Source organism: Suillus paluster, assembly GCF_016628075.1.
Source record: "Suillus paluster strain FC165 chromosome Unknown EDB91scaffold_46, whole genome shotgun sequence".
NCBI classification, from domain to species: Eukaryota; Fungi; Basidiomycota; class Agaricomycetes; order Boletales; family Suillaceae; genus Suillus; species Suillus paluster.
The window spans coordinates 190,402-217,928 of NW_024537606.1; the positions used below are offsets into that span (position 1 = coordinate 190,402).

General features: G+C 48.2%; 10 protein-coding genes across 10 annotated transcripts; 6 read left to right on the forward strand and 4 right to left on the reverse strand.

Annotated features, from left to right (window-relative positions):
- Nucleotides 1–952: 952 nt before the first annotated feature.
- EDB91DRAFT_1238333 (uncharacterized protein) lies at nt 953–4,195 on the reverse strand (the record flags this gene model as incomplete). The annotated part of the gene is made up of 10 exons (XM_041321698.1): nt 953–1,627; nt 1,694–1,760; nt 1,919–2,379; nt 2,429–2,525; nt 2,573–2,748; nt 2,815–2,929; nt 2,980–3,208; nt 3,255–3,456; nt 3,509–4,032; nt 4,129–4,195. 10 exons carry the CDS (start codon nt 4,193–4,195, stop codon nt 953–955), a joined length of 2,613 nt encoding a protein of 870 aa, XP_041174953.1.
- A 465-nt stretch (nt 4,196–4,660) lies between these two features.
- EDB91DRAFT_1250741 (uncharacterized protein) lies at nt 4,661–6,773 on the forward strand (the record flags this gene model as incomplete). The annotated part of the gene is made up of 6 exons (XM_041323262.1): nt 4,661–4,961; nt 5,019–5,153; nt 5,208–5,695; nt 5,762–6,067; nt 6,129–6,482; nt 6,546–6,773. The coding sequence occupies 6 exons, from the start codon at nt 4,661–4,663 to the stop codon at nt 6,771–6,773; spliced, it is 1,812 nt and encodes a 603-aa protein (XP_041174954.1).
- Nucleotides 6,774–9,542: 2,769 nt separating this feature from the next.
- EDB91DRAFT_1056624 (WD40-repeat-containing domain protein) lies at nt 9,543–10,172 on the forward strand (the record flags this gene model as incomplete). Its single annotated transcript, XM_041314024.1, has 1 exon — nt 9,543–10,172. One exon carries the CDS (start codon nt 9,543–9,545, stop codon nt 10,170–10,172), a length of 630 nt encoding a protein of 209 aa, XP_041174955.1.
- A 1,908-nt stretch (nt 10,173–12,080) lies between these two features.
- EDB91DRAFT_1296161 (mitochondrial carrier domain-containing protein) lies at nt 12,081–13,728 on the forward strand (the record flags this gene model as incomplete). Its single annotated transcript, XM_041324921.1, has 7 exons — nt 12,081–12,344; nt 12,403–12,460; nt 12,517–12,545; nt 12,599–12,940; nt 12,991–13,068; nt 13,115–13,425; nt 13,490–13,728. The coding sequence occupies 7 exons, from the start codon at nt 12,081–12,083 to the stop codon at nt 13,509–13,511; spliced, it is 1,104 nt and encodes a 367-aa protein (XP_041174956.1). The 3' UTR covers nt 13,512–13,728.
- Nucleotides 13,729–13,984: 256 nt separating this feature from the next.
- On the reverse strand, nt 13,985–14,829 carry EDB91DRAFT_1250744 (acyl-CoA N-acyltransferase; the record flags this gene model as incomplete). The annotated part of the gene is made up of 4 exons (XM_041323263.1): nt 13,985–14,311; nt 14,383–14,513; nt 14,698–14,759; nt 14,786–14,829. The coding sequence occupies 4 exons, from the start codon at nt 14,827–14,829 to the stop codon at nt 13,985–13,987; spliced, it is 564 nt and encodes a 187-aa protein (XP_041174957.1).
- Nucleotides 14,830–15,256: 427 nt separating this feature from the next.
- On the forward strand, nt 15,257–15,758 carry EDB91DRAFT_576410 (uncharacterized protein). The gene is made up of 3 exons (XM_041327762.1): nt 15,257–15,363; nt 15,423–15,515; nt 15,578–15,758. Exons 1-3 carry the CDS (start codon nt 15,361–15,363, stop codon nt 15,710–15,712), a joined length of 231 nt encoding a protein of 76 aa, XP_041174958.1. The 5' UTR covers nt 15,257–15,360; the 3' UTR covers nt 15,713–15,758.
- Nucleotides 15,759–16,473: 715 nt separating this feature from the next.
- EDB91DRAFT_1145997 (acyl-CoA N-acyltransferase) lies at nt 16,474–18,041 on the reverse strand. Its single transcript, XM_041319209.1, has 4 exons — nt 17,891–18,041; nt 17,661–17,832; nt 16,612–17,611; nt 16,474–16,561 (listed from the first exon to the last, which is right to left on the reverse strand). The coding sequence occupies exons 2-3, from the start codon at nt 17,742–17,744 to the stop codon at nt 16,973–16,975; spliced, it is 723 nt and encodes a 240-aa protein (XP_041174959.1). The 5' UTR covers nt 17,745–17,832; nt 17,891–18,041; the 3' UTR covers nt 16,474–16,561; nt 16,612–16,972.
- A 4,057-nt stretch (nt 18,042–22,098) lies between these two features.
- Nucleotides 22,099–22,895, forward strand: EDB91DRAFT_1083927 (uncharacterized protein; the record flags this gene model as incomplete). Its single annotated transcript, XM_041315691.1, has 3 exons — nt 22,099–22,448; nt 22,555–22,559; nt 22,702–22,895. The coding sequence occupies 3 exons, from the start codon at nt 22,099–22,101 to the stop codon at nt 22,893–22,895; spliced, it is 549 nt and encodes a 182-aa protein (XP_041174960.1).
- A 1,835-nt stretch (nt 22,896–24,730) lies between these two features.
- On the forward strand, nt 24,731–25,288 carry EDB91DRAFT_1083928 (uncharacterized protein; the record flags this gene model as incomplete). Its single annotated transcript, XM_041315692.1, has 4 exons — nt 24,731–24,733; nt 24,787–24,879; nt 24,941–25,060; nt 25,184–25,288. 4 exons carry the CDS (start codon nt 24,731–24,733, stop codon nt 25,286–25,288), a joined length of 321 nt encoding a protein of 106 aa, XP_041174961.1.
- Nucleotides 25,289–25,497: 209 nt separating this feature from the next.
- On the reverse strand, nt 25,498–27,472 carry EDB91DRAFT_576498 (WD40-repeat-containing domain protein). The gene is made up of 7 exons (XM_041327763.1): nt 27,283–27,472; nt 27,095–27,231; nt 26,671–27,041; nt 26,357–26,616; nt 26,070–26,302; nt 25,846–26,015; nt 25,498–25,790 (listed from the first exon to the last, which is right to left on the reverse strand). Exons 1-7 carry the CDS (start codon nt 27,396–27,398, stop codon nt 25,767–25,769), a joined length of 1,311 nt encoding a protein of 436 aa, XP_041174962.1. The 5' UTR covers nt 27,399–27,472; the 3' UTR covers nt 25,498–25,766.
- Between the last annotated feature and the right edge of the window lie 55 nt (nt 27,473–27,527).

The window sequence follows — 27,527 nt, forward strand, 5'->3', positions numbered from 1 at the left end:
AAACTGCAGACTGCATCTACCTTGCATTGCATTCCGTGTCATGGAAGTCAGACGGAAAAATGGCACAACCCAAGACGCTCGTTTCACGTATGGAATGAAGGCAGTTGGGCTTAAAAACCTGTTGATCACCACAAAAGAGGCGCTGGTTCAATTTTCACGGGAAAAGCCCACTCGACAAAAATTCTTACTTGTCCGTCCATGGGACCGTCGCCTCCTCGAGCTGCCTGGTTTTTCAGAGCCGCCTGCCTTTGCAGATGACGCGCAAAGCTTAGGAGATTGGTCCGAGCTCGAGTCTTTGTCAGAGCACTCGCCCGGCAGTTCTCCTGTAGAACAAGAACTGGATGATCCAGAATCTCAATTGCGAGCCTTGCAACTAATGGTTCGCCTTGGACGGCGGTTTGTCGCATTTTTACTAGCGCGGCAGCCTGGTGGAGAATACAAGAGGATCACATCAGATCACAATATCATCGCAAAAGTTAGAGATGTGACTGCTGTGACGGACATCAGGACCCTAGAAATATTGTAGCTATCGCCTTTTTTTAAAGCCCAGGAATCTCTGAGCAGTTCTTAGTTTGTACCTTGATGGTGCATACGCATACAATTTCCTTCAAAGCAGATGTACGTTGGAGCCCATTATTCTACATGATTCACGTTGATGCCCCACTCGAGGTGATGGATTATACATGAACCGATACCACATTCAGCTACATGTCATGACATCCCTGATGAGTCTCAAGTGGTGACTGTGATTCATCAGTAAATCACGAGTTCGCTTTTCAGCCTTTTTCTACAATTTAATAAGAGACCATTTGCTTTTTGTCCCCTTTTCACACTTATCTTTTGGACTCGCAAACTTTGTGTGATTGAATATAGAAAAGTTCGAAAAAAGTGAGAAGTTGGAAAACAGTATGCGCCATAAAATAAAGCTAAGTGACATAGAAAAAGTGACATATTAAGAAGTGATTTCGAATGCATGATGATCGGCATATTTGTTCACATAGAAGAGGGTGAATATATCGAGGGTGTGGTGAGATTTAATGACCGAGGGGAGTGGTTCAGTACCGTACACAGGAATAAGATGCGCAGAACGAAAAATCGACTCAACGTGAATCACCGCAAAGTGTGCGCAATTCTCAATAGAGGATGGCTCCACCATCCACAAGCCAGTCTCGTCGTTTGGTGTGTTGTCGACTCGATTGAACCAGCGGACGACTGCGCACGGATAATATCTATCTCTGAGCCGAAAAGAAAAAAAGGTAAGTACCCGGGCAACATCCATACCCAGCATTCCGTGAGCATTTGGGTCAGTAATAACGAACACGCAGTCTTTGCGTGTGTACCCTTGTCTCCAATTGGGGGACACGCGAATGTACTCGCGTTTCATCCCGCCAATGCCACTTAAGTCACTCAGTGCGAAGAATGTCGACACCGCGGAATTGTATACTTGTATCCATCCTTCGTAATGAGGGCAGTCCATAATATTTTCGGGGACTTGTGCGGGGTCCAGTTCCGGATATAGCTGCTCGATCAGGAAATCCTGAACGAGATCAGCTAAGTCCGGAATGACGAGCTCGTTGACTAGTGCGGGAATGGTCTGGGCGCGTTTTTTCCCTTCTGTTTGATAGTACTTTGTATTAGTATATTGAAAATATGTGAATGAATAAGACTTATGGGATGTTCGTGCCAGTTGCACATGTGCAAGGATCGAAGTCGGTGCTTCGATGTCCTCGGAGTCAGCAGCAACATCAACATCGAGTATGCTGGCAGTTTGGTGCACAGCGGGCAGCTCTTGTTGGCTTGGATTGTGCCCTTCGGCACTAGTGGGCAGAGGTTGCACAGCCTGCGCAGGCACGTTTGCTGATGGTTCTAGTAACGAAGACACAATTAGATAGTAAACGAGGTAGTAGAAATGAAACACGTACTGAGTGCTGCGAGAACAGATGACAAGCAAGTGCCTGAGAGCATTCCGCGAGTGCGGAAATCCACGCGTGATGCTGCCAACTTGTCTAGATGCTGATTAATCAGCAGCATCTGACCCAGTGCGTTATACCAGCTAGATCGCCTCCAAGGCTCCTTGACTGCTTTGATGTGCTTCGATTCCGTGATCGAAGAGCACAAGCCGTTCGGAGCACCAAAGGATCGAATGAGATGGACGTAGTGGGACATCGAGTGTTGTCGGGGAAGCGAAAATGTTGGAATGGTTCCGGTAGTCTTGAAAATTTCACGATGCCGGTGAAAACGGGTAAGGGCATCTTGGATTGCCTCGAGCGAGGTCTCCGTGATTACGTTGCGGCGGACAAGGTAACAAAATTCGAGGAAGGCACTAAACGTGCGCACAACATCTTCGGGGACGTAACCCTCGATTGCTGGCAAGTATACCTTGACATAGTTAGTAGTGTAACGTTCGAAGGAGAAAAATATACAATACCTTCATGAGGGCCGTTGAGTCATCCCTGGTCCATTGTTTGAAGTGGCGCCCTTGTGGAAATCGACAGAGGCCAGGAAACGGAGGAACTGCTGCAATCCTATGACGAGCTAAGAATAAATTAAATTTATGGTAAATTAAACATACCGTCGGTCAATATTGTCTAGAATAATGTTAGCTTGTGTCTTTCCGTGCACCCGTATGAGATACTTTTCGACCCATTCAACTAAATGATCTTTGAATGCCCCCTTGATGATTTGATGGAGGAGATCGGGTGTGAGTAGTTCGTGGATGTCGGCGTGGGGGAAATCGTTCGTAAATGGCTGCAAATGAGTCAATTAGTAAGTACAGCTAGAAATGAATGATTGAAGTACCACGAGGACGCTAACTATACCATACTGTACCCACAATGTATCGAAGTCGCACTCCTCGATTAGCGTGTCAACGTGAAGTCTTGAGTGAGGGAGACTAGTCTCATCGAGGTTCTTGCGATGTGAAAGACACCTAATTTAGTATCAGAACAAACACAATGGACAATCAGAGGATACACTCACTTAGCACACCACCTTCGAACTATGCATGCAAGTACTACTTGCTCCTCGTAGTCTGCGATATAAGGCCCGAGTCCATAGACGACACGGCGATAGTGTCCATCCCCGAAACACACAACCTCCGGCTTTGTCATGGCCGGCCTCAGGTTCTTGAGGATAAACGAGAGCGACAAGTGAAACAGCTGGCGGTGAAACCTCCGGAAACCGTCTGTCTCGGCATGCTGTTTGGTTGCTTTTCGAGATGTAAGGACAATAAGACAGAGTTAATGAATACTTACTTTTTGGCATCACGAGAAACCCTATGACAGCAACGGCATTTTGGTGGGCACGGCGCACATTGTTTTGAACATTCCCAATAGACGCGTAGAGGGGGTAGTAGTCGTTTTGTCCTGTTGCAACTGATACGGTTGTTTTGTCGCTCCTGAGAATCACAGGCACGAATGTTGAGCCATGAGTGTCAGCATCCTCGGATATCATGTCCTGCAGATGCACATCAAACCCGTAAACAATGGAAAAAAAAAAGAACACGTACTGCTTGGTTATAAGCCCAATCGCTGGACATAAAGTCCTTCCACTGGCGCTCGTCGTTTTCCGTTGCAAACTCACGGTACGGTCTGAGGTCCATCTCCGCAGCAAAGTCTGGGTTAGCAAGCATGTTGCGAACAACTTCGTGGGGGTCATGGAACCAGACTTCGTGACTATCTGCCATCCACGGTGCGGCACCTTCCTCTGGAATTTCGCCGGTGTATTTGACGGTAAACAACTGCCATCTCACATCACCGAGAGGAGTATTATCGATTGTCTTGTAGACATCACGGTGATCTGAAAAGAGAGTTGCTTTGCTGCCAGCTTGCATCAATGAAGCTGCCCATATATTGAGCAAATGGTCGATTGAATGTGCAGGAGTTTGATTCCGCGTGAATAAGTAGTCGGCGAGCTCCGAGTCGAACTCTACCCGGCTGTTGTAGGGAGTCCAGTCATCTGTTGTCTTGTCAGTGAGTGGTGGAGGCGGAGTTCCTGGTGGAAGGAAGTTGCCTTCCGGATCACAGGGGCGAGCTTGTAGTCATGAATCAGATAGTACTTGAGAAGGTTTTAACAGGACAAAAAATGTACCGGACAAAAAAGGGTGATAGTTTCTATATAGTCAGTCACCAGCGCCAAAATATTCAACCATTGGTTGTGTGGGATCGTTCATGTTGCCAGCATCATCAAAGTCCATGGCACCGCCAGTCACCCGAATCCATGGTGTCAGGCAGCCCAGGACTCCGCAAATGAGGCCCAGGTGGCAGGGGCCGATGCGGGTGCTCGTGGAAGCACAGGGTGTTTTGCATTCATATGCTGTGTGTGCCCTGACCGATTCTTAAACCAACGGTCGCACCCTGGCTTCGTGCAAGGAATGCAAAGAGGCTCGCGGTGCGGGTGGCTTTCTTGTGGGCTGGTCTGGGACATAATCCTCTGGCCATCTGAGGCGGAAGCCTCTGGAAAGAAGAATTGCTGGTACCACCACTGGCAGTCTGCCGTCGTTGTGCTTGAGTGTACTAGGCGGACTTGGAAATTGGTGTGAATGGGTATTGAGTAGGGATCCAGGGTTGTTTGTCTGCGTTAGCACTACAAAATTTTGCAGCTTGCGACTCTCACCTTCCTTTGCCAGCTCTTCTGCTACTTCCTGCCTTTTGTATCCACCATGGCACCTCCCGTCTCTCCCCGTCGTACACGCACTAAAAATCCGACTCAGCGCCCTGGACTTGTGCTTCTCGAAGGTCAGAAGAAGCGATGTACCAAAGCTCAAATCGCACAGGACAAACAGGACACCCTGGAAGCGCAGGCCATCAAGGAAGCTGCTCTGCAGCGTGGAATTGATCGGATCGCGCGCATTGAGGCTGCCATGGAGGTGGAGCAGGCAACTCAGGCGACCGAGAGGCCAAAACCAGTAAAGTTGCGGGCTAAACCAGTGAAGACAAAGGCAAGCGCGCAAGGTGCAACTAGTGAGCTCACCTCAGAGAATTCTCTGGTACCTCCAGCAGTCAAAGTTTGAGATGCAGGTCATCACACCAAGGATAATGAAGTTGGTGGTGTGGGTGTGGGTGCAGGTAGCGATAAGGTGATTGGAAATGAGGAGGTTGTGAATGAAGCAGTGAAGATAAAGAAAAAGAAGAAGGTCAACCCTACCATATCGCGTGATGCGATCAGTGCTGCAACGAGGTGAATTCTTGATCGCAATCAATCTCAAGAGAAGGCACCTGATAGCGACAAGAAAGGAAATCTTAACCTGTCAGTATTTTGTCTTCTCACCACCATGATATTGATGCTCACAGAGTCCACGCTTCATTTCATGACCCTTACTTGGGCACTCAGCAACAGAAAATATAATCTGACGGGCAAGATCAATAATTGGCACACTCACCTCGAACCTGAATCAAAACCAGCCGCAATCCCCTCCTCTGCTCCCAGCATTCAAGTTGAAACTGTTTCTGGCGACTCTTTCGGTATTTCATCGACAAGGACAAGCCAAACTGTTGCAACCACAGTCTCACTTGCGAAAGATCCTCCTCTTTCCTTGATGGACTCCTCCGAGACTTCACAAGCTCTCACATCGGATGACGATAAGGATGAAGGTGGAGATGAAGACCCCAGTGAAGTTGCCGACAAGGATGATGACGACGAAGACGACTATTTCAAAGAGCGCTTGTCGTCTCTCAAGGGAAAGGGGGGGATGCAGGTAAGTGTTCAATAACATTGATAAATTGAGGTCTGACACGATTTGATGCACATTTATTTCTTTTAGAGTGTTGTAGCAATCACTGGAGAGATCACTGAATCTTCGGAGGATGAAACTCCCGAAGTACCAGTGTCGACACTGTTCAATTTGTTGCCATTCACTCAACAAGCTAACATTGTACAATTCACTCTAGAACAGGCTCGGTCAACTCATACCGTCAGTTCCATGAAGAGGCCAATTGATTCAGTCGATCTTATCGGCTCATCTGAAGACTTGGACGCCACTGACAAGTATAATCCAAATGCATCTTTTGATGTCATGTCTCCCGAGGTTGAGCCGTCTCCTAAGCCAGTGCCGCGCATCACTTCAAAGGTAGGCTTTTTTCGTCAAGTTTAATATCTAATTGTATTGATACTGAGGCGCTTGATACTAGACTAGTGTAACAGTCCACGGGAACCCAAACCCACCCAAGAAAGCCAAGTTAGAACCCACCTCCCAGATTACAAGCATTCCAGCGTTATCTGAGCCAGATTTGATGTCTGCTGATACCATGACGAGGCCAAAAGGGGGAACCCAATGGCGAAAAACTGATCTCCCCCCAATTATGTTGGTGGATGGCATATGGCGAAGGTCTTTTATGCCCACTGTTTTGCTGTGGGCAGGTGCTCAGCCCAACTTCTGGTCCATGGAGACCGAGAACTTACTTCCAGCGCTCCAGGCCATTTTTGATGTCGCTTATCCAGGAACTCATCATAACGTCCAACCAAAAGGCCCCATTATCGGTCTGGTAAGTCTTGCTTCTATGTCCACCTTGAAAATATCTCTAACCGCAAGTCATCTCCAACAAAAGGTCAATCAGCGCATTAGCTCCTGGCGCAGTAATTTTGGATCCACGTCCGTGGCCCTCGTTGCAAATTTTCTGGCTACTTCCAAAGACAATGAGGATGAAGACGACGACGACGCCGACTTTGAGAAAACACTGGCAGCAAGCCTCCTTGAGGAGTGGGCCTTCCTTTACAAAGATCTGGAGGCTCTGACCCAAACCAGATCTACCAGTCCACATTTATGTTGGAAATGATCGACGGTTGTCACATTAATCCGATTTCTGGTTTCCTTGATGTACCTGCACTCAACACGGACGATCTGCAATTGAAGGGCATGCAGGCTGTAATCGCTGCATGTGCCGCCTCGGTAGGTCCCATCTAAATATTCTAACTTAAATTAACCATTCATTTTCATAGCTCGAACGTGCTTTCAACTTTGTCGCAAAGCCCCCATCAAGCGCAATAAATCCAGCGGCAAAGATAGCACTGGCCTTCCAGCATTTTTGGAGGCCAACTGTGGATTGGTGACGATGGAATACTATGAGTCCATCAAGAGGTGGGGGCCGAAGTATACAATGGACGTCATTGCCTTGGTGCACCAGCGCCGTGAAGCAGCCCAAAAGCTCAAGAACGCTCCCGCTGAGGAGCTGAAACTCAAGGGTGGGCGCGCCCTGCTTTGTATGTATTTTTTTCTCGTTGTGTACTCTACTATTGACACATCTGACACTGGCAGAATATTGGCTATGTTCGTCTTCGTGCACTATCCTATGCTCTCTGCGCTTACCAGACACTGATACACTACACGCCATACACCCCCGCCCCAATTCAGGCCGTTGTTTATATCTACTAATATAGACACTTTTGGAGGACTTTATTCATTCTTCTGGACCACTGTTTCGCACTCCTGGACTACCTTTTTTTGATTTAGTCAACTTTTAATGCCCACTATTGTTCTTTTTTCAATGCATCCCAAAAAAATAAGTGCGAAAAAGCTGAGAATGAGCGGGATATGAGTAATGAGATCTACGGAAAAAAGTAGGTTCTACTTTTTTGACTTCGTGCTGCTTCCTTCAATATGTAGCACAAAAAGTGGGATATAAGTGGTTTAAAAGACAACTCGTGATTTACTGATGTTGCGGGAGTCGTCTTTTACTGGTTGCCTATCCGAATCTACAAGAAAGTACCAGTTCAAAATTCAGACGGGATCAGCGTTCAACATTCGGTCAGGTGTCCCCACAGCTAGCTACAGTTGTCCATACCAAGACCAACATTGGGTGCCATTGTTGGATGGATCGTTACCATGGGCCGGAGCCGCTTCTAAGTTCTTCAGTGCTGTTCCAGGCCCTCTCTCGCAAGGTGCAAGCGCGATTCATACCACTTACCTATTACTATCAGTGTATTGTGGAGACAGACAAGTGTTCACCAGGCGTTGCGGTGAGCTGTGAGGTCAGTGGGCCATAGGAAGAATTTTTTTTGGAAGCACTGCCAGTGTGACTGCGGCGTTGCTAGAAAATGGTGTGCCAATCTGGATGACTTCTGCCGCCTCATTTGATTCAGCTCCTTCGAGGCGGAATTCATGGCACTCAGTATATCTGTGAGGTGTTGTGACAATGATGTAGTGCAGGGTCTTGCTAGTAACTAGGATGGGCGACTCTTCTTTGGATTGTCTTTGGCAGTGGAGCGGTCAGGAAAAAATCAAAATCAAAACCAAACTCACTGGCAGTGACAGGGAAGCCAAATGCCAAGTTTGCGGTGCAAGTGTTAAAGCAACTCACGGCCCCCCAAAACATACTTACTACATGCTGTAGGACTCTGTGGAGGACCCCTGATTATAGGTATGCTAGGATTTGGTTCATATTCAGATAAATTTTTCAAAATTCTCCTCTTTGTCTGGAAAAAATCAAGCCAATCGGGCTTATTCAAGCAATTGTCTCGTTCATCACTGAATTCAATATGAATGACCTGCTACTGGTACCGGTCATTGTCAAAACTTCTCAGGCATGGATGGTAAGTACCTCTTTATTGGCAGATATGTCCGGATAAGAGATCACTTTCTGAGTGATCTGGCATTTGACAGGAACTGGTTTTCTTGACCGGATGACAGGCCTTAATTGTGGGCCAAATATAACCGTGACCTATGCTATCCAGGCCCTGGTCCTGTTCAACAAACTGTTACGGGAAAGCCCGGCTTTCCAACAGTGCACTTGATAGGGTCGATCCCATGTCTGCTTCATGGAGCACCAGGACAATGGAAGACTGAATGGAGGCTGTCCATCCAGAATGACTGACTAAAGGTTCAAAGAAGAAGCTAGAGTCGTATATCACAAGTGAAGATCAAGTTAGAGAATACATGGTCTAACTACTGTGGTATATATAGGTATCGTCCTATGAGTTCAGGGTAGGCTTGGGTAGCCAGAAAGCGTCCTAACTAAGTAAGCATCTATGTGAGTCATAAGGACTCAGAGATAAGAGTACCGGTTCAACGGTAAGGGTCCAGGGTATGGTACCGGCACAGTGGTAGGTGTCTAAGTCAGATAACGCTATCTGTCATGATAAGCAATAGGATAAACGATAGTCAGGTACCAGTGTATCGGTAGGGGCGATAAGGGAGAAGCGTGCAGCTTCTATTGATCCCGGTCTAGGTCGGTTCCAGAGCTGTCCTGCTCCAACAGTTGTCATGCTGTGCTTTGCAGTTTAGTCATGTGCCAGTGATGTCATCTGTCACATGTTGTGACGCGGTTGTGACGGCGAGGTTTGGCGGAGACAATAGGGGTCTGAGGGTCCCTGTAACACAAACAGTATATAGGTCTGTCCCAGCCACCTAGAATCCTCTCTCCAGCCCCGCAAGTTAGTCTTTACAAAGTCACCTGGCATTTCTCTATCTTCCCTTTGAACAACAAATTAGCGAATCACAGAGAAGTTTAATCGACACCTCTCAAGTGTGTAGTATCTGCGCCTCTTTTAATTGTTGTTAAACTTATCATACACCATCATTCAAGGGGATTTAGTAATACTCCAACCGAATGAACTCTGTGGACACTCTGACATGTCTGGCATTTTCGCCCGACGGCCAGAAAATTGCCAGCAGCACTGCTCATTCGGGGGTGACCATCACAGACATCGCATTGAAGAGCAAATGTCAACTAGACGATGCACATGCGCGCACCATTACTGCAATAGCATGGTCTCCTGACAGCGAAAATATCATGGGCACATCAATAGATCACAAAATTCACTGTTGGAATGCTACGTCGTTGCACCCTCTCGGACTACCCCTTGCAGGGCATAAAGACCTGATCATCACTGCGGAATTTCTCTCTGTCTCATCTCAAGCAATAAGCTTGTCAAGGGATGGAGAGCTACTCATATGGAACACCGGGAACGGGAAGATCACTCAGACAGAAACAGTGTCGAATTCTAATGGTACCATTTTCATAGGGGCTTTATCCATGGATGGTACTCTTCTTGTCACTACCGATGGAAGGAAGGGTGTTGCTTGGGAGATCCCTACGTGTATGAAAATAGCAGAGATTGAACTTCCAGATACACCATCACTTCAAACTGCTATTTTCCCGCACAATGATCAGTCAAGTAGTGCTTGCATTTGGCGACGGGTCTTTCTGTATGTGGGACGCATACACTGGGAAACGTGACGGTGTAGTACGACACTTTGAAGGCCTCAATGAAGATGCGATCCAATTTGCTGGCATAGCTGCCAGTGGTAACGGACTTGTGGCGCTGGAAATCAAGGTCGACGGCGACGGCGGCGACTACCCCACTCATTTCTATGATATGGAGGGTCATGAAGTCGCTAAGTCAAATGTCAAATGTACACATCCTTTTGCATTTTCACTTGATGGCAAGTCTTTTGCAGCCTCGAGTATGCCCTCGGACTCCAAGGATGGCTCTGACAAGCTAGTTATCCATTCAGTGGAAGAGGTAAGGAAACTTCTACCTCGCGTTCAATCCCGACCACTGACGAAAACCAGATTCTTCTTGGTTGTAGTGCCCCTGATGTGAGATCTACTTAAGCTTCTGCAGTAGAAAATTAACTCATGGTATACAGCGAAATGGACCTGGACCCCCCTGTACAACGCAGGATACTGAGAGCGTCACAGTGCATGGATGCTGGGGTAAATTTTGGATTTGGCTATGCCGCAAGGGCTAGTATCTTCGGTCGACGCATTCAATCGACGCATTGCATCAGCCTTCTGATGTTAATCGTCTCGTGCTCGACTGTGTTCTAGATAGGAACTATCCACAACAAAGTACTACAAAACAAGCAAGACCATTCCTATATCATATTCTCCCTTAATTTTGACTTCTACTGCTATCCCTCCCTCTATGGAACTTCCATCACATTCATCTATACGGAAGCTCTGGCCTAACTACTGGTCTCCTATTAAAATACCACCACACCTACCCCAACATTATCAGCCGTTCCTTCGTTAAGCCAACTAGTGCCTCGTATCACCGACGCCCCACCAGTCTCCTTATGAATCTTCGCTCCCATCATGCCCCTCAATAAGCACCTTCATCACCTCAAGAATTCAAGCAACATACTATCTCCATTGTGCGCACTGCCCCAACACTGTAGAGACTGTGCACCATCCCTCATCTTGTGAAATTCCAAGCTAACGCGACATTTCTCGTAGATTACGCGCGACATTGGTGAAGTCCCATCTCCCCCGTAATTCCATGCACGTTTATAAACCCTGTAGCATAATCGCATAACCCTGACACCAAGTAGATGCTAGAACACAGTGCTTTGCTGCATTCATTTATAGTCTTGCAAGGGTGAACAGGAGTCAGGAACTGGCGTGGCCGAGCGCCGTCACGAATCTTACGATCCTATATTTAGTCGGACTATCGCCCAGAATCAGATTTTATTCACAATTGTGCAGATACTTGGACCATGCAGCTACTCATAGCATATCACAAGCACCAACAAAGAACTTAGTGAAAATTTCGGCCCTAACAAGGAAAATCTCAGTCGACCGTCGAGCAGGACCCAGGTGCATTCTTCGGCTCCGTGAGATATTGCAACGGCACTTAGCCGCACTAGTCCCCGACTCCTGTTTGAATCAAACTGTCCTACATATCAGACTAAAGATGCTGCGATATGACATCTTACTGCTGGTGTGTACGATTCGGATGTATGTACTGCCAGTGAGCGTATTTACAGTCATAAGAATGTCATCACCGGTGCACTCCCCGTGACAATTTCAATGTTCAAGGTACTGTAATTGATAGTAAATCATATCATAAAGACTCTCTCGCTTTTCATCTGACGAAGCGCAAATTTACTTTGTATTTAGCAATATTTCAGCGACAGGAGCTTGCCCATAAACAGTTCCTGTCAAACAATTTCCCACGGTTCAGCGTGCAGGTGCCCGAACGTTTGTGTCTGACAGAACCCTCTCCCACTAAAGTGGGAGTTGGGGCCCGGGACTGGGCCCAGGCTATAATAAGACCCGCGGGGAAATTGCATTCGTCAGCAACCCCGTTATCATGAATATGACCAGCTGCAGTGCGACTTCTGCCCGATATCCCAAACACCCATGTCTGCTGGGATTAACGTCCCTGAGGAGCAGCCTTTGCTGTCCAACTCGAAACCGCCAAGTTATCAAGATAGTCCCCAAGAAAGCTTACGTCGCGGTCGCACTCAGGATGAAGAGACGCTTACCTTGATAGACGAGACCAGCGATTCCCCGAAAGAGCCGTGGACCAGAACGCAAATAACTGTCTATAGCGTTCTGACACTGCTAGGATTGTTTATATTGGCCATATTCATCAAGGGTTTTATTGACGCTGATGATGTTGAGGTGTGCTATGTCGTGGATTGGAGTTTCTTCCTCGTGATGTTCACGTTCTTATCACTAGTTTGACTTCGGCAAAGCGTTTAAGAGTGCGCTAGGAGGAGGATTAAGCGGTGCTGCAGGTAAGTCTATCTAATTGTCTGAATTCGTTTCTGTCACAATTTTGATATCCTGTCAGCCATGGTGCTCCAGGTCTTGGCGCTCATGGTATGATGTTCCTCATATCAGAATGTCTCCAGTTTTCGCTAAAAATCATGCAGCCTCTGCGCACGATCATGAATTACCAATACCGATACGGCGCAACGACGACGCAGGCTACCAAAATTTTATACGCTGACGGTGGATGGACGCGGTATTACCAAGGCCTCACCGCAGCCCTGGTTCAAGGGCCAGTGTCCCGCTTTGGCGACACCGCTGCTAATGTTGGCATCCTTGCCCTCCTGCAAAGTAATTCATACATGAAAACCTTGCCCACGCCTGTAAAGACAGTCTTCGCGAGTGTCGCTGCGGCTTGTTTCAGGATGACGTTGACCCCAGTTGACACCATTAAGACTACCATGCAGACGCAGGGTAAAGAAGGCATCGCCCTGCTGAGAGCTAGGGTATATTTTCACGTCTTTCGTGGTGATCGCTCGTTCTCATCTTCCCTTAGGTCAAGAAGTATGGCATTGGCAGCCTGTGGTACGGCGCTATTGCGACCGCCGCTGCCACGTTCGTCGGTCACTACCCAGTAAGTACTTCCTTGGTCCACACGTTCATTACTCATTCTTGCCCAGTGGTTCGGGACATACAACTATCTCGACGCAGTCCTCCCACTTCCAGTGACTCTACCGCAGAAACTACTTCGTTCTGGCATAATCGGCTTTGCAGCATCCATCGCCTCTGACACCATCTCCAATTCTCTTCGTGTGCTGAAGACTTACAGACAAGTCAACGCTACCCGGATTGGGTATACCGATGCTGCTCGCGCCGTCATCGCAGAAGACGGCCTAAGGGGCCTGTTCGGACGAGGCCTAAAGACCCGGATCTTGGCGAACGGCCTCCAAGGAATTATGTTTTCAGTGTTGTGGAAGTTATTTTTGGATATGTGAGTTTCCCCTTCGTAACGCATGCAGGTATGATCGGACTCTGAACGATTGTCCCATGTCCAGGTGGAATGAGAAGACAAATTAGATATGGTCAGGTGCAATCCATACGACGAAGCACCTGCACGACTTATTATTACCCCGGATACCGGATCGCTGAACTCCGATACCCTGGGTTGTTCTTGATCCTGCCGAGAGCTTGGACTGTGGGCGTTGATCTGGTGATACCTTCATATGCAGAACGTGTCTGACACTTGGATTCCGGAGGAATGTATGACATTGACATTTACACGAGAGATAACTTGACTCTCAATTTAAGTGCGGTGTAATACTTTGGTACGACGGTGGGATATATTCTTCAGTTGAAGCGCGCCACCTCTCCCGCCTCGCTTTCCCCAACGCTCGGTGACGAAGTATCTTCCAGCATCGCTCCCGAGGAAAGTGGGCTGATATCCGAGTTCAACATAGTACGTATGATTATCTAGGTTCCAGGTGGGCACAGTCTGATATCAGGGACAACGGCTTCTTCTACCCAATAAATAACGAATTTCGTTATGATCTTCAGTCCATGGCCTGCAGGATCTGCGCACGCACGCTCTCCTGATCATCCCAGCACAATGTCAACAATGCCGTATTCGTTCCGACCGTGTCATGCCGCGGAACCCCCACCCTCACCCCATTTGCCGCACTTGCCTTTGAGCCAACAAAAGCTCTATCACTGCGCAGGATAGCCTCCAATTTAAGCCCAAATTTGTGTACAGCACCTATACTCTTAGTGTTCAGCATGTTCGCCCTCCATTGCACACGGCGGAGTCTTAGGCCATGCGGGGGTGAATCGAGGGCGTACTGAAGGAGTAGACCGATAGCGTTCGTGGTGATGTGCGTCCGCTGAAACGGAGGCAGAAGATCGCGTAGCCAATCTTGATCGACAAGTGGGCGGGAGATGTGTTCGTGTATACTATGATGCCGGCGAAGTTGCCTGACGTAGGCTTTGAGGGGTTAGTGCCAGCGGGTGTCTTGTCGATGACGACATAGACGACTGTCCCGGTGTCAGGACGTATGGAACCGTCGAGCACTTTGTTCACGAAGTCTGAAGTGTCGGTGAAAGTTTCCCAGATGATTCGTAGAGCTCGGGATAGGCGGCTGAGCTGCTGAGCCTTGGAAGTAGAGATCCGCGTGCAGGTCAGACTGTCGATTCATTTGAACAACTGATGAGAACTCGTTCTTCGATGTGACTTACGATGAAAGACTCGTTCGCTCTCCGGCTCACGTACAGGGAAGCATTGGAGTAGGGGACCCCCCACTGGACGGGTGGATAGCAGCCAGCCACATAGCACTGTGGATTAGTCAGCTTTTCAGTACCCTTCGACGGGTTTGTCGTAGCGTAGGGTCTTCACCACTTCCATGGCTTTCTGGCGATAGGCAGGCACACTGTCAGGTTTGGGCCGCTCCAACACCAGATGCGGCTGCAGTTGACTGGCCAGCAGTCGTAATTTCTAGTTGGGTCATGTACTATCAAGTCGAGAGACGGTTATCGCCTGGCAAAGGGTTACTAGGACTTGATTGCATTAGTGGTAAGATTCACTATGTGTAGGTACTTGACAACTTGCCTTCTTAGTTTCTGTTACTTCAAGGAAGTTCAACGACGATGGCTGGAGTCTTGATTTAGAGTTTCGATTCAGTGCAAGGTACGGCCACAAGAATCACTCGAGAGTCGAGACCAGGTAACAATGTTGCGCAGTATACGTAGCTCCAATGATGATGGTCATTTCCTGAATACTGATATCATCGAGGCGCCCAGGTGACAGCATTAAACTGCACCACTCCCGGAGTCAAACTTAATGATTCCGAACTAAGTGGAGTCTCAAAAGCTTTAAAAGCAACTGATGAGCATAGAAGACAACACCACTTTCCTCTAGTCTCGAGCTGAATCCATCATGGTTCGTACCACTCAAACCCACAATTTCACCTATTGACTTATTGACATCTTCCTGCACAGGGCTCTATCATCTCTGCAATCGGCCGTGGCATCAATTCTGTCATCTCAGCAATAGCCCGTGTGATCATGACCATCGTTGGCGCAATCACCACTGTTCGTGCATTCTTATATTTACTTAGCCTTTATCCTGACAAGTTGGTTCTTGTGGAAAACAGGTCATCGTTACAATCATAGACGTCATCCTCGACATCCTGTGCTGCAGGTGCTGCTGTGGCTCAGGACGGCGCAGATCCGGAAATAGTTCGAGATCCGGAAATAATTCCAGATTCAGAAGACGAGGAATCTATTGACTCCACTACTGAATATTGAATAGAGGCATTTCATTGGATTTTGTATCGATGCATCGGATGTTTGCTAGCACGTATAACCGGATATATTTATGTTAGGGTGTCGAATACTTGATGTGGGTTAGCTCCAATGTGTAGACATGCGAGGCATTTCCAACACTCAGAGGGTCGACGACTTGCCTGTACTGCCGACGTTTTGTTAGTGGTGAATATGATGACAAGACTTGGGCACAATTGTACAATCGTCGCGTGGAACTAAGCATGGGAGGAACACGGCGTGATCCGTTCATCGTCAGCCGCCACGGGAGTGTGCAACTGTGCTCCACCATCGTCAAGGACAACCTGTTCTCTCAGAATCAATTCTAGTTATTGCAACGCCGGAGCGATAATGACTGACCTGGAATTCAGGGCGCAGCATGCGGCTCTAGGAACTTTGACTTCGAGATGAATGCGCCTCACTTGAACCGATCTAAAAAGTCAAATCAATCGAGAAACGCCCCAAACGTGCTTTTCCTTCAGGTAGCTCCTCAATACGAGCTAAATTTGGTGGTGTGTCCTCTTGAAAGACGTCCCATATCCATTGACATCTAGTTGAGAGGTGACTACTTGCTGATCTCGTAACCCCTATCGGTAATCGTAGAGATTATGAGCATCAAAACTCAAATAATGCGATGAGATCAAGATGGACTTCGTACAGAGTGGTGTGCTATCGCAACCTTGTTAGCGTCCAAATCATGACACGGATAGTCTATGCAGACGGGAATGAGGTGACAAGCATGATATGATATAACAACAAGACTGTGCGACGTAGATACACATGCATAGCAATTGTTGCGACTGCTCTGCATAGACCTGCAAAGGATCTGAATGTGAATCTGTGTTATTGGTTGCCTCCAACCAACCTTGATAGTCTTGTCATTCTGTTGGAGTGGTGAATGTGACAAGATTTGGGCACAGTAGCTTGGGTAATCCCGCCCTGACTGGGCTATTCGCATTGAACGTTTGGGTTGACTCAATGGTCGCCTTTAACGAAGGCCGGGAGGGATCACGAGGCGTAACCCGTTCCCGGCAACAGGTTGCAAGATCGTCAGGGGTACCGGTAACTCCACTCTTCAGAATCAGATCTAGAAAGAATTATTGGAACGCTGGAGCAAACGCCCAACGACGGACCTGGAAAATCAGGCCTCAGCATGCAGCTCCTGAAACTTTGACGTCAGAATGAATCCTTTTGAACCGCTGATCTAAAAAGCCTAATAAATATCGTCACGACCTTCGGTCCATGGCCTGCAGGACCCGTGCACGCTCGCTTTCCCAATCATCCCAGCACAATGCCAACAATGCCGTATCCGTTCCGACCGTACCAGGACGCGGATCCCCCGCCCTCTCCCTCTCCCCATTCGCCGCATTTGTCTTTGATCCAACAAAAATTCTATCATAGCGCAAGATAGCCTCCAGTTTAAACCCCAATCTCTGGACAGCATTAATACTCTTCGTATTCAGCCTGTTTGCCTTCCACTGGACACGGCGGAGTCCCAGGCCATGTGGAGGCGAATCGAGAGCGTATTGGAGGAGCAGCCCGATGGCGTTCGTGGTGACGTGCGTCCGCTGAAACGGCGGTAGAATGAGCGCGTAGCTGATCTCGGTTGATAGGTTCGCAGGAGATGTGTTCGTGTATCCCATGATTCCGGCGAAGTTGGCTGATGTAGGCTTTGAGGGGTTTGTGCCGGTGGGCGTCTTATCGATGACAGCATAGAGGGCTATCCCGGTGTCAGGACGTACGCAGCCTTCGATCACTTTTTTCACGAAGTCTGAAGTGTCAGTGAAAGCTTCCCAGGGTATGAAGTCATAGAGTTCGGGATAGGCGGCTGAGCCTTGGAAGTAGAGATCTGCGTGCAGATCAGGCTGCCAATTCATTTGAGCATGTGATGACGAGGGAGTCAATGTGACCCACGATAAAAGGTGTGAGTTTGACTCGTTCGCTCTCCAGCTCGCGTACAGGGAAGCAGAAATTAATATCAGATGCGGCTGCAGTCATCTGGCCAGTCGTTGTGATATCTGGTTGGGATAGTACTATCAAGTCGACCGTTTATGTCACTGGGCCTGAGTCACCCTGCCGAGGCTTACTACGACTTGATCGCATTAGTGGTGAGATTCGCTGTATGTAAATACTTTATAACTTGCCTTATTGCTCTCTGCTTCAAGGAAGTTCAAGCTTCAAGCGCTCAGTCTGGACCCATGAGCGGAGGATTCGTTGAATGAGTAGAATGATAACATGCATGCACACAGTAAGCGCCGATGTTATCTTCTTTCGGCGTGTCACGAGACACCTTACGTCCAGAGTAACGTACGTCAGTTCTCATCACTGTTACTTATCCCGAGTCGACAGTATTCTCTCGGACCTTCAGAGGACGCGCCCCCGCATGATATATTCTCGGCTTCATGTACATGTGCAAGCCTGTAATCGTGTACGTACTTAAGCTCACTGACTCAGGCAGCCTCAACATTCTGTTGTACCGAGCAACACACTCCTGAACCATGTCACCGAATTCCAAGGCGTTATTCGCAGATCGCGATATAGCAGTAGCATTACAGCGTGCCGTCCTTTTTCATGTGATAACTGGTGCTAAATGCATTGTGGTGGATGCCGGCGGAGTCATCAGGAGATGGTGCAGATGACATCGACGCTTCATTTTCCAACATTCGAATCGTCTGAGGGTATTTCATCGCTTCCTCTTTCCATGCTGGTGATGACGCCAAGTCCTGTGCTCCTGTTTTGTAACTTGTTGCATTGTAATTTGTGTTCACTTCAACGGCTTGTCGCCTAGTGGCCCAGTGGGGCTCTGCCTGATAGTATGCTCGCACGATGGATGTATACTGTGTAGCATAAAACAATGGAAAATCGCGACTCTGGAGTCCGAAGGTCCTCAAAGCAAAAAAATCCACAGACCTGTACCGTTCAAAATTTGGTCACGTTTTGTCACATCTCAGGCACAAAGTTAGAGTAGCAGGCTCTGCTGCACAGTGCACACTCAACAATGTTTATGTTACTGTAGTGATTTACTGTCGATTGGTGGCCATTTCTTCGTCGGAATAGCTCTACAACCACCATCCGTCATCAGCCCTCTCACAATTACCACTCATAGACCGCATTTGAGTCGTCCCGTCCATTTTCATCCGTTCATGCCCGCTTGTTCTCGTCTCCCATATTCTTGCACACCCCACATCTTGCATATTCTCGCATGTCTCATCCACCTTTGCACATTCTCTCATAATGTTCTCGTTCCCCCACCCTTGTTTTGCAGCTAAACGCATCACGGACATTAATATTTTCAACAATATGTATTGCATTGTCTTGACCGGGGAAATGACCGCAGTTTGCATCACAGGACTCCCTTCCCAATTCTAAAACTCAGAATAACAAACTCGCAGCAGCATTCACATTCCCACTCGCCCCATCCAGCATACCAAGCCTTACAATCAGTTCAATCGCAAACTCTGGGTGCCGTGACTATGCAGCGTCGGTACACGTGGCGCATGCGCCGATCTAAACGTGTTTCCACCACTTGAGAAAGACGGCCCATTGTTCCCAATGCCTCCACCAGCACCCGTTCGTGCGGGTTGTAGTGCGCTGCTTGAAGTTTGCAGTTGTAATAAGTGCGTCCGAGACGTGATTTGGCTGTGCAATAAGAGTGCCCTCCTTCAATACTTTTATAGACGCAGTTATGGTCTTGAGTATTATCGGTTGCTCAGGTTCATATAATCTTCTGCTGTGAGTCGTCATCAGACGCAGACTGCAGTCCAAGGTCGTCATCTGTTCACAGTAAGCTTCAGCAGAGCAAGCAAAAAGACAACTGAGGAGTGGTATGTGAGGTCTCGTTACGTAGACTTCAGTGAGGGACTCATCGGCGATTCGCGAACTGTGACGACCAGCAGGGACATCTTCGACTGTTCGATTTCTGGGGACAAAAGGGAGGGTGACTGGCACGAGGTCGAGCAAATTGCACAGCCTCTGGATCAAACTCGAGCTTCCGCGAAGACGAGCGTCCCGTGTGTCCCGAAGGAGCGCTCAGACGCAAACCCAAGTCATTGGTGCCTCAGGTCCGAAACTTCTGCACAGCCTGCACAGGGCATGCAGAAGGAGTTCTGCAACGTGCACGAGAAGAAGCCACAATCACCGACTACACTGGATCCCAGAATGGATTAATGCAATGGAAATGAAAATGGAAGTGGGAGCCGAAAAGCAAAAAAAAATTGATGAATAATAAGGAGCGAAGGGCACGCCTTGTGGATTTCCTGTACAGCTGCCACACAAAAGGGTAGAATTTTTTCCAGCGTTTAGCATTAACCCTCGACCTTCGCCATTGATAGCACATTGGTAGCATCAAAACGATCTGAAATTCTAGCACTGAAGAACTGAAGTCTGATGGTCTGCTTTAGCAGGTAAAGAGCCACAGGTCTCGAAAGAGTCAAGCAGCTTCAAAATCACTATCAACGTCAGGTCAATAGCACACGAGGAGATCTCACCGGCGGCCCTTCGAAGTTCGTACTCATCCACATAATTGCCATACTTGCTAACCTTCCGGGTGAAGACAGCGATGGCTTCCAGCTCAACACAACCCGTTGCAGCAACGAAGAAATCAATTCTAGCACCGGTCATGACCTTGGAGGGTCATGAACTATTTACTCGCAAGTATATCTCGAGTGGTGAGGAATACACCAGCTTCGGTGTTACATCCATCTCCTACTTTCCGGATGGCAAGGAAATGATCAGCGGATCTCAGGATAAGAGTACTCGGCGATGGAACCTTCGGACTGGTAAAGAGATCGAGACCGCCCGGGATGTTTATGAGAAGAAGATATTTGCGGTGGCGGTATCAAGGGATGGTCGATGGGTTGTCACTGGTGGCGATACCGGGGAGCTCCGAGTCAAAGGTGGAATCGTGAGAACATTTGAAGGACACTCAAAGCGGATCGACTGCATCGATATCTCCGTGGACAGCACACTACTGGCGAGCGGGTCAGAAGATTACACCGCGCGGATATGGAGTTTGGCCACTGGAAAACTCGTGGCTGGTCCATTCAAAAGTGATGACATGGTGGGCGCAGTTCGATTCTCCTCAGACTCGAAGAAGCTTGCAGTCATGTCAGATGTGGGCCTGTGCCTTGAGGTGTGGGATGTCCAGACGCAAAAATTGGATGCTAGAAAAGGGGGATATGCTTCATCGAATGCGTCATACGCGCCAATTTTCTGGACAGACCAAAATAAAACTATCGTAGCTATCTTTTGCTTTACACATTCGCACTACCCGAAGACGATACACGAATTCGACGCATTGACGTTGGAGACTGTCGGAGCTCCCTTCAAAGGGCACACCGATATCGTCAATGGTCTAGCGCTGTCATTTGATTATGCTCTCCTCGCTAGCGCTTCACGCGACGGCACCATCAAGCTCTGGGCCTTCGAGTCCCGCCAGCTCCTCGCCTCATTTGACGTTCAGAATGCCTACCGCATTATCCTCTCACCCGACTCGCGTCAACTGGCTTACACGACCTTCGAGCGTAACAGTGACAACAATATCTATGTATGCGACACGCCAACCGACATTCTTGCCCGCATATATGCACAGGAAGCTAATGTATGCATTCACACGCATAGTTTTATCCACTCGTGCACTAACCTTGTCGTGCAGACCAGCGAACCTGAAAATCCACCCCTCGCTAATCAACTCAACGTACGTGATCCCTACTCATCTACACCACTCTATTGATCCCATTATTGCAGTTCGACATGACGCGACGCAACGTGGGCCGTAACCCAGCGACATCGCCTGTCATATCCTATGTCCGCCGCCCGCAAAGACAGCTGCCTACAGTAGACCCACAGCAATCCACTTTCCTTCGCTACTTACGCAGACTCCTTCCTTTCCGCACGAACGCAGTACCTCCTGTTCGGAATGATCAGCCTCGTGATCTTCTGGATGTATGTCTATTCTACCTGTGTCCTCCGCAGCTGACTTGACGTGTCTCCTTGCAGTTCCCTGCGACATTGGCCTTACCTCACAATCGCTTTCCCTTGGCGGAGGCCTCGACTCGGGGCCATTCACATAGGGATCATCGCGAGAATGTGAGTATTTATTCCCCTAATTACCATTTATCCACTCACATATTGTCAGTCTCGACCCACACCAGGACGGCCCACCACCTTATCATCCTCTGCCATCGCCTCTGATGCTGGCGTACACCGCCTACTCACGTTGTGGCCTTTTCGTGCAGGTCATGCATTGCCGCCTATTGTTGACGTTCCTCTCGCGCCGGGCCAACTGGTGCGCTCAGTTGATTTTCATCACTGCATCCTGGAGGTCTCATTTATTGATGTGCAGCGCATCGCCATGGCGGGTGCTCCTGCCCAGGATGATGATGACCTGATACGGGATGAAGACTATGTTCCGGACCCCAATTCACAACCACCATCCGCAGGAGCCCATATTAATGCTAGAGTGCATGGAATAGGGCCTGTTGTGTGGCTGCTTTCGCTGACATATTTACTTGCCATGGTTGTCGCCCATCACATGCGCTTGTTTTGCATGATTGCATCTGAGTTGAATCAAACGACACGATCCGTTGTGTTTGTTCAGATGTGCGCGTGGTTTCGATCTCTCTCGCGGAATGGCTCTGCGTTTCTGCGAGCTGGGCCTCGAGTTGGGTTTGTACCTACTCGGACGCTGCAGCTGCCTCCGTGGTGAGTGTAAGTGCTTGCCGCATTGTCGGCTTCCATGATGTATCGACACGTCTCTGAACTGGTAATGCTCACCCTGCTGCGTGCATCGCCAATTCATGCTTCTCAGCTACTGTATGTTCCATGGAGTCCCGGAGGTCGTCATGCACCCTGTAACACAGTGTAATGCAAAGCTCCCTGCTCTGAAACCTACTTTGAAACCTAAGTATAAATTTTGGTCTTCAAATATCATGACTTGGCATTGATACGTGCCTAGTGCTACCCCACTGTCCTGTGCCAGCTTCTGACTACACTCCGGTTCTTATTGAGGTGTTTGTACAGGGCGCGGCGTATCTCGACAACGACTTACGCAGGGGCTTTAGCAATAGAAAGAAAAACACTGCACGGACATGTTACAATATAGGTACTAGAGAAGGGTCGAGCTTCGTCGGCAGTAACCTTGTTCAATAAGCATTGTGTACCATACCGTTGTGTTTTTCGAGGGAACATATTATTTAAATGTATACATGTGGTATATAAATCTACGGCTAAAGCCAAAGTCTGTGCAAGGTTTAGTAGTTTACTGATGTTGTACATCAGCGCTATACTTTGGAGAGTCAGTACTAGCGAGCCCAAGCAAGGCTGCACAAACTTTGCTATCATTAGCTCATATCTGTGGGGTATGTGTTTGTGGAACTCCATCTGCCTCGAACTTCCTATGCGTACTTAGAAGCACAAGTTGTGTGAAGAACCAACTAAATGTCTTTCTTTGGCCGCACAAATCACGATCTTCAGCAGGGAATGGTGTCCTGGGAGACAGTGTCACTGCATTGCATGGATTGACCCATAAGATATTTGCGGTCTGCGATAGTATAAAGGGAAGTTGTAGAAAACAAAAGAATGGGGGCAAGCATCCGGGCTGAACAGGCGCGTGGCACTCTGAAATTACTCCGAGTCGAATTCTGTCTTTAACACGACGGCCGTAGACTCATAAAATACTTTTTAACACAAACACCACTCACGTGACGTCAAAACTCGCAGCAGAGCTTGTTGCAGACCCATGCACTTTGGAACCCGTTTCATATAATCCAAAGCCCATCTTCGCATGATGACCCCAACCTACGGATCCTGGTCAAAGGAAGACCTCATCGCGCTTCTCAAACAGTTAGAAACGACCAAAAAGGACGTGACCAAGTCAACGTCAATTCCCTCCTCAACCTCGAAAAAAACCATTACATTTCTCATTCCATCCAAAACGCAAGATCGTGATCAAGTTCTGTTACTCGGGGTTGTTATTCAAGAGTTTGGTCGAGGGAGCTGGGAAATTTGGACAAAAGTAAGCATATTGATCAATTCCGCAACGATAAACTATCGTGTGATCAACCACTGTGCCAACGTGAAAGCAGAAACACGACTCACTGTCGCGACATCCTCAGTCTACGGGATGCAGAATATGTCGTCAGCGGGGGCACCGACATCATTAGGCTGTTGGTACAAGGCAGTCATGGGGTTGAATTCCGGGTGCAAAGCGAACGGCTCATACTTACCGGCTGTTTACAAGTGAGACCTTTGCAGCATTTTTCACTGTTCTTCTCTTTGCGGCAAATAACACCCCAAGGTATGCACGCACTAACAGATATAGATGTTGTCAAAGCAGCGACAACAGCGAGGAGGAATGAGAAACGCATGGCTTGTGCTAGGTAAAATGAAACACGTTAAGGAGGATCTCGAATAATGGCTCTGATGTTGGTAGAGAGTATAGGCAGAACCACTGTAGGGTCCGCGGACCGCGGATAAACAATCCAGAACATGTGGACCATAAGCGTACGTGTGAGCTTTAACACAACCTAGCGTGGTAAGTAGGCATAGAGATGCACCTTGTAGGCAATGTCGAGAATACCGTCCACATGTCAATCGCGGTTGAAGTTGAATGTACATACATGCAGAAGGTAGGATCTGAAACCTGGCGCTTTCGTGTCATATGGTTCTGGCGACGGAGAGGTCACCGGACGTGTCGGGCAACGCGGACCCTCTGTGGAGCCACTATGGAACCCCACCTGCCCCGGACCCACACATAGACACCAGGAAGCATCATGTCATCGAGGCTTTTAAACCGCACCACTCCGACAAACTTCCGAGATGATGACGAACTTACTCATCCGATCCGAGGCTCGAATTAGTTTAAAAACCCCTTTCCTCAGCTTTCCGTCTTAACTTAAATCGCATCTTGACTTAAAATCCTTGATCCTCATCTTAACTTGAATCTCTTGACTTAATTCCCATCTTAACCTAAAAGTACATACATCATGGTTCGTGCCGCTCACACTGTTACTTATCGACTTACCGACATCTTCCTGCACAGGGCTGTATCATCTCTATAATCCTTGTTGTCGGCGATCTTGTCACTGTAGCAATAGTCGGTATAATCCTCGGCATCGTTGGCGGAATCGTCTTGGTTCGTAGATTCTCATGTTTCTTCAGTCTTCTCCTAATAAGTTGAGTCTCATGGAAAACAGATTACCGCTTTAATTCTAGATCTGGTTCTCGACATCAGGTGCTTCTGGCCATCATACCGTCGAAAGCGCAGAGAACGCAAAGCAGCACGTAGTTCCACAGCCAATGACCCCACTATTATGGTATGACTTGCATTTCGATGAATGTCGCATCGAATGCATCGGATATTTATTACTTACAGCACATATAATACATAATATCGTGGGTATTGATTGAAATATTGCAATACTGCATGCATGGGTTAGCTTCTCCGTGAGGACATGCGAATTTCCAATACTCCGTCCTGCCATCCTGTTGCGGTAACTGTGACAGCAATGCCGCCCGACTGGGCCATTCGCATCGAACACTGATGCAGGGCAATTGTCGTGTTGAATCAAGGATGGGGGGGACACGGTGTGACCCAGGAGTGTGTAACTTTGCTCCAACAAAGGACAACTTTCTCTCAGAATCGGGTGGCAGCTCCAGAAACGTCGACTTCAGGAGTGCGCCTCACTTGAACCGGTGATCCAAACAGCGGAGTCAATCGCTCCAGAAGTGCTTTACCTTCAGGCAACTCCTCCATACGAGCTCAACCGAGATTAATTTGGTGGTGAGACCTCCTCACCAATCAAAGACCGTCCCATGAATAATGCAATCAATTGCAATGAGAGCATAATCTACAGCACGGAGCATCCAACACGAAGATGAGTTTCGTAGAAAGTGGTGTGCCCTTGCAACCCAGTTAGCGCTAAATAAGCCGCAACGGATAGCCTATGCAGACGGGAATGAGATGACAAGCACATTGCAATATTACAACAAGACTGTGTGGTAAAAATACGCGTGTGGCAATCATTGCGACTGCTCGGCATAAACCTGCAAAAGATCGATGAGCGATGTTAATTTATGTTATTGGTTGCCCACAACCAACCTTGATGGTTTTGTCAGCACCACCGGTGATAAGCCGTGTTCCGGTAATATCGAAGGTCGAACAAAAGACGCCGGCTTCCGCCTCGAGGGAACCGGGTTGAGGGACATCATCCAGGTTTTGGAATGGAGTCCCCGTGTTGTAATCCCAGAATGTGAGCGTGCCATTATCACCTGAGTGGAAATTGATTCAGATTTAAGGAAAGCTAATAGGATAGGTTGACTTACCACCAGAGAAAAATACGCCTTCTGCGTTGACAGAAAGCGTATTTATAATAGCATTATGTCCGGGGAAGTTGAATACAAATGCACCCTCCGGGCATTTCCATTTTTTAATATTATTACCGCCTGCAGAACCGGACGCAAAGGAATACTCTGTCGGGTGGATTGCCAGGGCCCTTACAGATTTTTTGTGATGGGTGAGGGTGACCATCGTCTTTCCAGCTGCTAGGTCCCACAACCTAACCCAGGGTAAATCAACCAGGTTGTTGAATTGCGGGGAAATTTCGACGTACCGAACCGTTGAGTCCATACTTCCAGTGATGACTTGTGGATCAGACTCTTGGCACTTTACGTCCGCTACTGTTGCGGAGTGACCCGCGAGAACGTGAATTTGGGCTTTTGTGCGCATATCCCAGACACGAGCTGAGGCGTCACGACCGGATGTGACCAAAACATCCAACGTCGGATGCAAACTCAACGAGTAAACACCTGAAAGATGACCATGGTAATGCCGGATAACTTTATTGGCTTCGAGGTCCCAGCATTTGACCATCTAAAGGGAGAGATAATCAATAACACAATATCGGTGGGGGATAGAATGACCCGCCTTGTCCTCACCACACGAAAACAAGTATGGGTGCCTCGGTGAAACAGCTAGTCCTCGGACAGTGGAAATATGACCTGTCAGGGAAAGCTTCAATTCCCCTGAAGCCAAGTCCCAAATTTTGATGACTCTATCTCCGGCACCAGTAGCAAACCATTGATTTCCTGGCTCAACTGCCACACTGCGAACCCAACCCAGATGGCCAGATATCACGCGGACAAGTTTCCAGGGTGGATGATACGTTGGCTTGATGGTACGAGTCGTTTTGTGCAAGGTCAAAGCCTCGGAAAGTTTATTGGACGTAACAAATGTGGATGGTTGCACTTTAGGTGTGTTGTCTATTGTGGCAATCATTCTTGATGTATCGCTAGAAGCTGAATTCACTGATAAGACCGTCAGTCACACTTGAGAGGAACTTGTAACCTACGTCCAGCAGTGATTGCCTTTCTCTGCTCCTTCGGCCGCGCAGGACCAACAGGGCCCTGCTGAGAGAGCAATGCAGGTGGGAGTTCTTTGAAATCACGGTATTCATCATTAATCTTCACCGAGAGACGTATCCGTGCGCTTGAAACCTCATTAGCAAACATACTCGGCGTCCCAGAACTTAATACGTACCTCTTCTCATCTTCCTTCATCCCGTCATTCGGACATGATGCAAATATGTCTCTCGTGCGCTTTGCGCTCCTCTTCAATAAAGGATCTAGCGGCGGAAGGGCATGTGCTGTACTCATTGATAGTACTTGGGGATTGTTGAGCAAATGAGTTAACGACTACCGAGGTGGCTGGGGAATACCGGTTTGATTGTCGTTTGTTTGGTTCTTTACGAGAAAGGCAAATGAACGCGCGACTCGCTTATGTGA

What these genes read in the sequence shown, in the direction of transcription:
- EDB91DRAFT_576410 (XM_041327762.1), top strand. An exon ending in TCGTTGGCGCAATCACCACT is followed by an intron (nt 15,516 to 15,577) that starts GTTCGTGCATTC and finishes TGTGGAAAACAG; the next exon opens with GTCATCGTTACAATCATAGA.
- EDB91DRAFT_1145997 (XM_041319209.1), bottom strand. Translation starts at nt 17,744, where the DNA reads ATGACTGCAGCCGCATCTGATATTAATTTCTGCTTCCCTGTACGCGAG. An exon ending in TCAAACTCACACCTTTTATC is followed by an intron (nt 17,612 to 17,660) that starts GTGGGTCACATT and finishes ATGAATTGGCAG; the next exon opens with CCTGATCTGCACGCAGATCT.
- EDB91DRAFT_576498 (XM_041327763.1), bottom strand. Translation starts at nt 27,398, where the DNA reads ATGAGTACAGCACATGCCCTTCCGCCGCTAGATCCTTTATTGAAGAGG. An exon ending in ATGAAGGAAGATGAGAAGAG is followed by an intron (nt 27,232 to 27,282) that starts GTACGTATTAAG and finishes TGAGGTTTCAAG; the next exon opens with CGCACGGATACGTCTCTCGG. An exon ending in TTTCGTGTGGTGAGGACAAG is followed by an intron (nt 26,617 to 26,670) that starts GCGGGTCATTCT and finishes CTCTCCCTTTAG; the next exon opens with ATGGTCAAATGCTGGGACCT.